Source organism: Rana temporaria, chromosome 2 (genome assembly GCF_905171775.1).
Source record: "Rana temporaria chromosome 2, aRanTem1.1, whole genome shotgun sequence".
Taxonomy (NCBI): domain Eukaryota; kingdom Metazoa; phylum Chordata; class Amphibia; order Anura; family Ranidae; genus Rana; species Rana temporaria.
Window position 1 is genome coordinate 397,198,424 of NC_053490.1, and position 12,974 is coordinate 397,211,397.

General features: G+C 43.9%; 1 protein-coding gene across 1 annotated transcript in view; it reads right to left on the bottom strand.

Moving 5' to 3' along the window:
* Positions 1-1,710: 1,710 nt before the first annotated feature.
* The window catches only part of NYX (nyctalopin), a 34,918-nt gene continuing 23,654 nt past the window's right edge, over positions 1,711-12,974 (bottom strand). Inside the window, exon 3 of the mRNA XM_040338090.1 lies at positions 1,711-3,482. Coding sequence (XP_040194024.1) covers positions 2,104-3,482 — 1,379 coding nt within the window. The 3' untranslated portion in view covers positions 1,711-2,103. The remainder of the gene's footprint in view (positions 3,483-12,974) is intronic.

Below are 12,974 nucleotides of genomic sequence, written 5' to 3' on the forward strand. Positions count from 1 at the left end.
AACTCATTCCATTTGTAGAGTGGGAGCTTTGGGAAAACATCCCTTCATAATGCAAATATGAATTTATGTATTTAAGCGGATTACTGTCTTCATAAATAGCCTGGAAAGCAAAAGTCATTGAATGTAATGCATTAAACAGGTCAGCCAAGCACTTCTGAAACATCTGGCATTTTGCTCCTATCATTGGAGTGGAGAAGAGGGCACAGTTACACAAGAACTTTGCAACAGATTAAATAAAGTGATCTTCGGTATGATAAATGTAAATTTGTGAAATTGTCTGGAATATTTTATAACAGCATGCAGGTCCCTGACTTGACAGCCATGAAGACAGCAGTATTATAATCAGCTTTTTGTTACACCGCAAACAACATTTTCAGGCAAGATTTTTTGTAAATGCAGAGAAATTAACAGAATTATCTGTAATTCACATCATGCGAATCGCCTAACAAATGGAGCATGATGAGTTTATTTACATTTAAATGAAATTAGAACATTCTTTTTGAGTTGATTAGCCTATGTGCCCATATGCTGAGTAACAGTCCACATTATGTGTCCATATTTAAAGTGTATCTCTAGGCAAAACTTTTTTTCTTTTTCATTTAGTAGGGACTGGTAAATCTGTCAAGATTTTTTTGGTCCTTGACACCATTGCACTGAGAAAAAAGTGAAGGAAAATCTAAACAAAATAGAGTTGTCCCTGGAGAAAGAGGTGAAGGGGAATTTTCCAATGGGTGCCTGTTACAGGGACAACTGTCCTAAGAAGGAAAATCTGCTCACTTTAAAAAAATTATCCAATTTTCTGCTGCTTCTCTGGGCAGAAAATGAAGGGAATTTCCTCAATGATACACAGAAAAAACAAAGCGGGTAGGGGTTTTAAATTCTCCATTCTGGAAATATCTAAAATGCCTGATGTTCTGGAATCAGTAATCTTCCATCTACCATTAACTGGAAATGTTTACCATAAACACAGTATGTCTCTTCAGTTCCACAAGGTACATAGCTAGTCTGATTGAAAAAAAGACATTCAGTTCAACCAATAACTGGTAGCAAACAAAATTGCAGCTTGACACAGTGGGAAACATCAAAAGCTAGGGCTGGGTTTTCCACTAGGCACTGTAGGCATGTGCCTACAAGCATTCTTTCTAGAGGGGTGTCTGCCCCGTCTGTATGCGTTTTTTTTCCTTTATTTGAATTTTCTTTTTAAAACCGAGTGTCGGAAACCCTGTCAACCACGGGCAGGTGACATGTAGACCGCAAATAGGTCCCTGCAATGCCGATCCTCTCTCTCTCCCCCTCCCCCTCCCCCCTCTCTCCCCCTCCCCCCCCCCCCCCCCCCCCCCCTCTCTCCCCCTCCCTCTCCCTGTATTCTGAGTGCAATTCACTCCTTAACCCTACATTCTTTGAAAAACACACTCCTAAACACTGCACTCTTTCATAATACTTAATTATTTTTTGTACTGGGTAAAAATATTTTCTCAAGAAAAAAAAGGTTGTCTTACTGTCTTTTTTTGAGGGGGCAGAGCAAACAGACACAGCCTACTGTCCTTTATGGGTGGTCGAATGTAAGCGGACCGCCTTTCCGTTTACACCCAATGCGCATCCGATCCACTAGACCAGGGATCCTCAAACTACGGCCCTTCAGCTGTTGTAGAACTACACATCCCATGAGGCATTGTAACACACTGACATTCAGAGACATGACTAGGCATGATGGGAATTGTAGTTCCTGAACAACTGGAGGGCCGTAGTTTGAAGACCCATGCACTAGACAGATGGAGAACAGATCACCATCTATCTGTTTTTAGCAGGCAGGATGAGATGTCGGTGGGTGTCAACTGACACATGACGCTCCAATTGAGCAATAGATGGTCCGATCGGCCACGCCTAAAAAACTGACAGGTGGACAAATCAGCCCGTGTAAAAGGGGCCTAAAACTTTCATAAACAGTCAGTAGATTCCCTCTTTAACAGCAAGTTAGTTTGTTTGATATGTTAATTTAAAAATTCCTCAAACAGTTGTCTTTGGATGATCAATAAATTCTGGACTAGAATCACAATTTATTTACATTTCTTATTCTGAAAATATAATATAGTAACTAAAGACCTAAATTATAACAGTTGTATAACTGATAACAAGCACAACATATGCAACAATATATGTTGAAAAAGACAGGTACGCTGTGTTTCCATTTACATCCGAGAACGTGCTGTTGTCAAAGCCTTCTGTTGTATTGCCCAAATCTTCATAATTTCCTTTTGGTAGGAGAAGTTTTGAGATAAGACTGCTTAGTTTTGATTCCATGGTCGATGGAAGCCTTTCAGTAGGAAGGGCAACATAATAGGTAAAATTTTGTTCGTTTGGGTCAAGGCAGGTGCCTTCTTCTGACCTTTTAAATAAAACATTGCTTAGGTCAATGCCTGCAAGAGATGTTGGAGCTGAACAGGGAATGTCACGAACCAATTTATAATTCTCCATCCAATCTCTTAACCATTCAATCCTGCAGTCACATTCCCATGGATTCTTAAAAAGAAACAATCTGCCTATGAAATAAACGGGTCGGAAGACCTCAAATGGCAATGTTGTCAAATTGTTGCTATTTAGGTGTAAGGCTACTAAGCTGGTGAGATTTTCAAAAGCCCCTTCCTCAATATAGCTTATTTTATTCCTGTCTAGATAAAGGATTTCCAGCTCAATTAGATCTTGAAACCATGAAGATGAGATGTTCCGTATGGAGTTTCCAGCCAAATTTAGCATTTTTAATTTTTTTAATCCTTTAAAGGAGTTTTCTGGCAACTCATTCAGCAAATTGTCATTAAGGAACAGATACTCCATCTTATGGCAATCTTGGAAAGACTTATCATGAATTACATTTATTTTATTGTCTTGGAGATTAAGATATTTAAGATTTGGCAATTCCTGAAGAGAATTATAGGCAACAGCCTCAATTCTGTTACTCTCTAAATAAACATGAGTCAAATTGCGCATACCTCGGATAGTTCCTGGAATCCTACGGAAATTGTTCTGAAAAAGCATAAGTTCCTCCAGTAAAGGAAGGTCTAAAAATATTCGATCTGGAATATTGAACAAATTGCAGTCTGCTAAATGCAGCTTTACCAGTTTCTTGAGAGCAGAGAATGTTCGAGTGTGTAAATAGCGTATATAATCATTATGAGCCATTTTGAGCTCAATCAGGTTGGGTAGCCCTTTGAAAGCCCCTGGGGTGATGAAAGATATGTTGTTGTGGCTCAGTGAGAGACATTTTAATGAAGGCAAAGTCCCAAAAGCCCGCTCAGAAAGAAATTTGATGTTGTTTTTATCTAGGTTAATAAAAGAAGCTTCACATGGGAATTCATTAGGGATCTCGTGCAGTCCAATGCGATCACATAGTACAGAACAGTTTCGTTCCTGAGTGCATACACAGCTTGATGGACAAGAACGAAAACAGGCCCATATGGCATACAGAGGCTGGATAAACAGGAAGACTAGAAGAAAAAATACAATGTTTAAAATAATTATAAATTAGAGCCAAGAGTTACAACTGTATCTGTAAATTAGATAATTGATATAATAATAAATAACATGTGTCCCCTTTTTTTTACTGTTTTTTTTTTTGTAAAATTATTTTTTATTAAGTTTTCAAAACACATATACAATAACAGGCCACATATGTGACCAACATTGACCGGTTAAAACACAGAGACCGGTGTACAGAACCCAAACATGACAAAAACTGAAGGGAGGAAAGGGAAGAAGAAAAAAAAAAAAAAAAAGGGGGGGGGGAAGGGGGGGGGGGAAGAGGGGGGGGGGGAGGAATGGGGGGACCGAAATGCTCACATTGAACCCCGTCAGCAGGTGCTGAACGGGCTAGGATGGATGGAAATGACGATATGGGTCAGAGCACAACCGATCCCCCCCATACAATATACCTGAGACTCTTCCACCTACACCCAGCTCCAGTGCCAAATCCAAAGACGTATGGCCCCATTCTCTCCCAAGGAGCCCATCCATAGCATTAGCTTACCCCAAGATCCTCCACAGACCTGAATTGTCCCCCCTATGCGTGCGGGTCGTAGTTCTCCCCAGTTCCTCCCATTCAGGATTCCCCGACCACTGTAGCTGCCAGGCACTGAACTTCTCCATCGATGTGACTTAGTTTGACACCGTGTCTGTGGAGGCCATCCAACCCCCCCACACCTTATCGAACTTGGTCAATGCCCCTCTACTCAAGTATGTGGCTTTGTAAAATGGGATGGCTTTGTTGACTAATACCTTCCAGGCTGTCACCGTCGGGGCAGAGGAACTTTTCCAAGAAAGAATGATTCGTTTCTTAGCATAGAAGAGCACAAGAATGAGAAGCGTCCTTACAGCCCTAGTCGTCGCTAGGGGTTCGACCAAAAGTAGCAAGCACACCTCTACAGTCATGGGGATTGAAATAGTAGTGACCGACCGGATGCAATCTACCACTGCCTGCCAGTACGCCTGAATCTGGGGGCATTCCCAAAAAATATGCATAAAATCTGCAGTAGGCGCGGAGCACCGCCAGCAGGCCGATCCCTGACCCCTGAACATGCTAGCCAGCCTGGCAGGAGTCAGGTACGCCCTATGTAGGAACTTGTAATGTATAAGTCTGTCTCTTGTAGAGACTAAGGCCTGGAAAGCCGCCCCCCAGACATCGTCCCAGTCGTCCCTGTCCAATCCCGTGGTCACCGAGTCCCAAGCACGCCTACAAGGCGACAGCAACCCGGTGGTCTCGGGGAAAAGGTCTCTATAGAGGCTGGAAACCTCCTTGGGAAGTGGTTCACTACGAGCCAGTGACTCCAGGTCCCCAGACTCCAGAACCAACGGATTCCCTCCGAACTGTGCCTGAAACGCATGGCGCAATTGTAGGTATCTAAAAAAATGGGTATTGGGTAGGTCATGTCGCATTTTCAAGTCATCAAACGTTCTTAAGGTACCATTTACTACAACATGGCTCAAGGTCTTAATCCCATAGGCCGTCCATACCACCGGGTCCGGGTAGTCCAGAAAGTGGACCAGGTTGGGGTTTCTCCATAGGGGCGCGTGGGGGGAGAAGGTAGCACGATCAGTAGGTCTTAATGCTTGCGCCACGACCCATGCTCTGATCACTGACCTCATGGAAGGCGTTAAGGGGTACGGGGCCCTCGGGCCCCTGTAGACTAACCGGGAGAGTGCCTCATAGGAGCCCACGCAAGCAGCTTCCAGCGACACCGCGGCATCATCCGGAGCAGAAGTCAGCCAACGGTGTGCTACCGTCAACTGGCCGGCCAGGAAATATTTAGAAAAATTGGGCACCGCCAGGCCTCCCTCCCCCCATGGCTGTTGGAGAATGGTCAACTTAAGGCGGGGTGAACTACCCTGCCACAGGAAAGAGGATATCATGCCATCTATGGCCTTGAAAACCATCTTTGGTATCCACACTTGGGCGTTCCTAAGCGTATAGAGCAGGAGAGGAAGGATCTTCATTTTAAGAAGATTAACCCTACCTATGAGGGACAGGGGGAGATTTTTCCAGGAGTTCAATTTTTTGGAGACGACATTCAGCAATGGGGACACGTTAAGTTCGACAAAGTTCGTTACGGAGTTAGTAATCTGTAGCCCCAAGTACCTAATTTGGGTCACCCACTGTAGGGGGTTTGAGGGGTCGGCCCCTCCAGGGGACACATGGGAGCGGAGTGGGAGGATTTTGGATTTGGTCCAGTTGACTTTGAGGCCGGATACCTCAGTAAATTTGCCCATCAGTGACAGTGCGGCATGTAAAGAGGGGCCAGTATCCCCCAGAAATAAAACTAGGTCGTCCGCATAAAGAGTTACCGACTCAGTCAAAGTGCCCACCCTGATACCCTGGATTAGGGGCGAAGATCTCAACGCAATCGCCAAGGGTTCCATCACCAGGGCAAACAGGCCCGGTGACAGGGGACAACCCTGCCTGGTGCCCCTGGATACTGGAAAGGCGCCCGATACCTCGCCATTCAGACGAATTGCCGCCACTGGTCTATCATACAGCAACGATATCCATTTGAGAAATACAGGCCCAAAGCCCATACGCTCCAGCACCCGCGTCATGTAGCCCCAATCAATGGAGTCGAACGCCTTTTCCAGATCGAAGAACACCAGGGCCCCCCCGTGAGATATTTCTCTGTCGATTTGCGTGTGCGTGTATACCCTGCGAATGTTAATGTCAGTAGCCTTTTTGGGCATGAACCCCGTCTGGTCAGGAGATATCAAATGGTCTAAGCAGGACATCAACCGATTGGCCACCATCTTGGTCAATATCTTGAGGTCCATGTTTAGCAGCGCAATAGGCCTGTAGGACGAACAGTAAAGGGGGTCCTTCTCAGGCTTGGGGAGCAGGACCACATGAGCCTCATACCAAGAGGGGGGCATACTCCCTATCTCCAAACACTCCCCATAAAGGTTCAGTATTTTTTTTTACTGTTTACATGCAGACATCATGGGAAAAAAAATATGAACATTAAAGAGTTACACTGACTTTCATACAATAGGAAACATTGTAGGCTTAACAAAGCTCCTTGGATTGACTGTGCATTGATGCTTCACTAAATGCCTCCTTCACTGTCGTGTAACAATCATTCCCAAAGATCTGTGTATTCTGAAGGTGGGGGAATCAGGTCAGTTTTACTTGCTCAATCCTTCGGCTGAATGAAAAAAAAAATGATCCATGTTTAATCAGTATCATGCCCTGTACACACGATCGGTTTGTCTGATGAAAACGGTCCGATGGACCGTTTTCATTGGACAAACCAATCGTGTGTGGGCCCCATCGTTTTTTTTCCCATCGGTGAAAAAACTTAGAACCTGTTTTAAAATGATCTGATGGTTAAAAAAATGATTAGAAAAAAACAATCGTCTGTGGGCAAGTCCATCGGTTAAAAATCCACGCATGCTCAGAATCAAGTCGACGCATGCTCAGAAGCGTTGAACTTAATTTTTCTCAGCACGTCGTAGTGTTTTACGTCACCGCGTTCTGACTCAAACGGATTTTTAACTGATGGTGTGTAGGCAAGACTGATGAAAGTCAGCTTCATCGGATATCTGATGAAAAAATCCATCGGTCCTTTTTAAATGATCATGTAAACAAGCCAGCTTAATAATTCATATAAGACATTTATATAAGTACATATATTATGCGAATAGATGTTTTCCAAATTGGGACACAAGGCAAATTGGTTTGTGTGTGGTGTTCTTGTTTTCAATGGAGAAATGCAAAATAAATCTATGCATGTATTAAAAAGTAAAGTGTTTGCGCGTTCTAAATGTACCCAAATATCTATATAATAGTCCTCTGCCGGGAAGATTAAAATTTTACAATCAGTGGGGGGAGAAAGGTGTGACCGTCTGTTTGGCGCAGAACACAGCTGGGAGTGTTGGATGTAAGCTTTAGGCCCCATACACACGAGAGAATTTATCTGCGAATACGGTCCAGCGGACCGTTTCCGCGGATAAATCCTCTCGAGGATTTCGGCGGATTTTCATGCGATGGAGTGTACACACCATCGCATTGAAATCCGCGCCGAAATCCTCTGGCGATGACGTGTCGCGCCGTCGCCGCGATTATGACGCGGCGACGTGTGCGACGTTGTCATATAAGGAATTCCTCGCATGCGTCTAATCATTACGACGCATGCGGGGGATCCCTTCGGACGGATGGATCCGGTGAGTCTATACAGACCAGCGGATCCATCCGTTGGGATGGATTCCAGCAGATGGATTTGTTTGGCATGTCAGCAAATATTCGATCTGCTGGAATCCATCCCAGGGGATAAATATCCGCGGAAACAGATCCGCTGGAGTGTACACACCATAGGATCTATCCGCTGAAACCCATTTGCTGGGATTTTTCAGCGGATGGATTCTATCGTGTGTACGGGGCCTAAGGCTCCATTCACACCTTGGCGACAAAACGCCCGACGCTCGATACGCTGGAGGGGCGAAATTACATTGCTGTCTATGAGATGGTTCACATCTCACGCCGAACACCGAAACGCCTGCCGCCTGCCGCCTGAAAACAAGTCCCGGACCCTTTTTTTCAGGCGGCATTGGCGTTCGGCCATAGACAGCAATGTTTAATTCTTTGTAAAAAAAAAAAAAAAGTAAACAAAATCACGGCAAAATACGCCGCGTACGCGGCGTTACTTGTCGCCTAGGTGTGAATGCAGCCTAAAAAAGAAGTTGGCATTAGGATGCATTCCTATTAGAAGAGGAATGAGCAGATGATTTTGCCAAATACAATTTTGAGGTAAAACTACCAATTTCCTAATTGCTAAAATATTATCAGTTACCTCTAACCTTCCAATGCATTATTGATATGCAAATTAGAGAAAAACTTTCCCATTTTATGCTTGGCAGCACACCAGTGGCAACCCGTCCATACGGGGTGCAGGGGCGCCACCCCCCTAATCCATGCGTTTGGCAACTAATCTACATGCAGGGACACATGGATTCCAACTGGGTTTTTTTTAAGCACATGATTGGAGCCTGAGGCTCTAACTGGCTTCGAAAAAGGTGTAGACTTGGGGCGCAGTGCTCCCTGAGCCCACCCAGTTTTGTGACAATAGCAAATTAATATTTACAATTGGCTTCCTGATTCTCCTCCCAGCCAATCAGGAAGCAGGTCCTGAGACCCGATTGGCCAGGGAGTCGACTCCCTGGCCAATCAGGTCTCAGGACACACTTCCTGTTCAGTGGGGAGGAGAAGCAACAGTCTGACTTTTCCTTCCCGCTGCCTAAGTTAAGCTCAGTCTCCCGCGGAGGGGTGGTGGTGGATCGCCGCTGCATTCTTGTAATCTTACGCCGGGGTGGGGGGGTGGATCGCTGTCTTCCCGTCTGTCTCCCGGGAAGGTGGCAACCCATCAGCTGCCACTGGAGCACACAGTCAAAAAAGTGAAAGTGAGTGAGATAGGACAAATGCCTCTCACAGTAGAAGGAAAGAGAAAGATAAATAAGTCAAACAGTGGAACTAACATGCCCTCTGATCAATTCTAACATGTACTACTTTCAATGTATCAAAGTATATAATTCTTGCAGTGCATGTGTGTGCATGGCATCTCCACTGCTGGGCTCTGAGGAAGAGGTCTCTGTTACCTCGAAACGCGTAAGCCAGCAGCAATGCACCTCGCCACCCCCCCTACATTCCGGAGTGTGGTCGAGGGGTATTTTAATTATCGTTTGACAAGCCTTTTATCATTCTTTGTTTGTGAGTAGTTTTCATTATTATGTTATTCCATTAAAACTGTCAAACGGTAGTACACGAGGCTGGTGCGCCTTTTTTTCTCCCTTTTTGTGCTCTCTTCTATACAGTTTTAGTGCTATCGGGGAAAGAATTACTTTAAATGGCCTTCTCCACAGCAGTAGCACCAGGCATCTGCCTCAAGGGGCCCACTGAAAAACCAAACTCCTAAAAATAACAGGGAACAATGTTTATGTTAATTTTCAGGAGAAGGGGGGACCCAAACACTTCATGCCACAAAAGTGGTGATCCATTGGCAGACTACTTGCAAATTTTGTCCAGTCTGTGCCCAGAAGGCTCTCCCAGTTAAGTGCAAGATCCTTAACAGCATAGGTACTCACAGCACTTTTAAGTCTCCCTCCTGCTGTATTTTGGGGCTTGCCTGCTTTCCCAAAGGGAAACCCTTGTATAAGATAGAACTGTGCTTCTCCTCATTGTCTCACTCTCTTCATATGAAGAAGGATCTACTCTATTGGGAAGTAGACCTGCTCCCTGCCATTTAAGATTCCTTCATTTATTGTAACACAATGTTTCTGTTCTATATCATTACATGTGAGCCATGTTGCATTCAATATGTAGGTTGGACGACTCGTAGATTGAAAGATCGTCTTTGTGACCACTTATTTGACGTAGAGAAAAACAACTCCACTAATGTAGCCAGACATTGGAATGAACTTCATAATAAGAATGTTTCAAGTTTAGTTATACAGGGGCTTGAGAGGATTGTAGTGTCTGTTAGAGGAGGTGATAGGTTCAGAGCTTTGTGCAAAAGAGAAGAGTTCTGGATCTTTAGTCTTAACACTAGAAAGCCAATCGGGTTGAATTTTTTTTTTTTAGCAAAAAAAAGGGTATGATGTTTTACTTGTCAGGGAAAACAAAGCAAGAGTTACACCAATAACATTTGACTGAAAATCAGATCTCAGTATTTGTACCGTCAAAGACTCAATAAATACAACCCAGAGTCAGACCTGAGGAAGTACACAGTGGAGGAGCCTCTCAATGCAATAACATCAGCAATGAGAGACCTCGCCACAGTCGGGTTGAATTTTGAATGAGACGTGTCTCACTTCTATGAGTGCTGACAGGTTTCATAACCACCGGCTCTCTTAGTGTTAAATTTAGCGGGTTCAGGTTGTTTAATGTCAATTTAATGCATATGTTTCATTTGTTTATTCATTTAATTGTAACATGTAGTTTACAATACATTTTCTAAAAAAAAGCTATGACTAAGCACCAGTAAGGGTGTGAAACGTGTCAGAGGTATCTGTACCTCTGCTTCTGTATGGATTCTTTTTCACTGTAATAAAGGTGTTTGCATTCGAGTGCAGCCATCCAAACCTTTATTCTCTCACTTCATGCCACAGAACTGGTGATCGATTGGCAGACTACTACTTGCAAATTCTGTCCAGTCTGTGCCCAGACGGGTCTCCTAGTTAAGGGCAAAATCCTAAACAGCATAAGTACTCACACCACTTTTAAGTCTCCCTCCTGCTGTATTTTGGAGCTTGCCTGCTTTCCCAAAGGGGAACCCTCGTAAAAGGTAGAACTGTGCTTCTCCTCATGGTCTCACTCTCTTCATATAAAAAAAAGTTCTACTTTATTGGGAAGTAGACCTGCTCCCTGCCATGTGGACTAAACTCTTCACTGATAGTGACTGTCCCCTCTGCTTTCCAATGCAGGACTTCCTTGTGAGGCAGCACAGGGTATTTACATTATATACCATGTCCATGCCAAAACGGGCACCTATATCTCGCAAGAGCTCGGTGTCCAATTGCAACACAGACCTCTCCAAGATGCCCACAGCAGAGAAGACATTAGCCGTATGCTGCGCTCACCAAAACAGTTCCTACACAGATATTTTGCATACATGTGGGGACATCTAGTAGCACCCAGGAGCATTGCAGTAGAATTCTCCCCAAAAATTCCAATGGGTTCTAACACCTTGCTACAGATTGGGTGGCTTTGTAACACTTGAATTAGCTCTACAAAGACTATAGATTAAAATATAAAAAATGTTCCTTCATGAAAGGTGTCCCCTTTCACCCATGTTTTGATTCTAACATTAGCGTTACTCCTAACAACTGTCAATGCGAACGCAGACATATAGGAAATTGAAGAAGATGGGTATCAACATAAAGTCTCTGCCTATGGAGAATGAATTTCTGTTCTTTCTCAGTAACCCAGATGTCACCATTCCCAACCTGTTGGCTGACTTTGACACTTATAGAAACCTCCATATCAATTACCAAAAGTTAAAGCTCTAAATCAAATACTACCAACAACAACAACCATACACAGACTCAGAATAAAAACTTTGCTTTTAAATCGGCACCATCTCAAATCAAGTACCTGGAATCCTACTACTGAGGGACCTCACCTCTGCTTACCGTTTTTACCAGCTATTCATTAACATTGGCAAACAAACGTTTTTCATGAATGCAGAGCTACAATATACCCAAACAAAATATGCTATTCTGCATTTTGTACCTCCTGCAAACAATCCCAACTCACATACGCTTATCATACTTCAAATCTATGCAATCCAACTTAACAATTCTGTATGGGCCTCAAAACCTGCTTGAATTAAACACAGCATGCAGATTAAAAAACTATGAGTAGCAATGGAACAGACTATTTCTCCCTCTCCACTAAAGATATGGCCAGGGTGCCCTGAGCTACCAACCCTAGACCTACACAAACATTCAATTATAGCACTAACCGGGTGTATCTGTATTAATGCATTCACAGGATATAGTCTATAACCTTCTTCCTCCCCCATATTTCTCTTCCTGTGAAATCCCAAGTTCCGGCTTATACAATAGGACATTCAACCTTCTTTGTCAGGAAAACATAGTATGAGCATCATCATAGACAAGGTACTCAGTGTAGGTAATGACTGAATATGTGATACAAGTCCCTGACTTGATACTATTGGGCCCCTCCCTTAAGGATCTTTCAGATAACATATGATCTTAGATCCTTACCCAAAGCCTGCCTTCTATATGCCCTATGATTCAGTTTCAGAAGGAATTTCAAACGGTTGTTCTGTTGCAACATGCACCTAAAAAAAACTTATAGAGATATTTCAACCCCTACTCTGCTTTGTGGATCGCTGGTAACTGTACCTCCATACTCTTCTTTCAACGACAGCACAATCCAAAATACTAATGCTTTCCTATCGGTCCTCTATCAGTAATAAATACCAGGAGTCTTAGTACAAAACAGTAACACACCGATACTGCACCCCTTCCCTACTGAACTTTATTTACCCCTCAGTAGTATGTCTTGCTTGGGATGCATCCAGGAATCAGTGATATGCTTCATATCTTATGGTCCTGCTCAGCTCTGCAGACTTTTTGGACACAGGTACACACAATTATCCAAACATTTACCGACTTCCAGTATGTTTTTGGCTACACCATAATATGGTGGGTCTGGTATGGATTTTGGGAGGGACCCCACTGTATACACATTTGGGTAGGCCAGTTGATGCTCCCTTCCACTCAGGCCCCCGGCCTTGGGTGGGTGTACGTGAAGCAGCTTTGCTTGAAGCCTGAGGCCTAACAATACTATAAGTCACGATATTGTAATGGCCCATAGATGCATAGAAGTGCGCAGGCGCAGACTTACTGGTACCCATCCAGCTGTAAATAGACGCGCGCCAGTGCGCATACGCAAAAGCACACTATTGCGAACGGATGTGTGC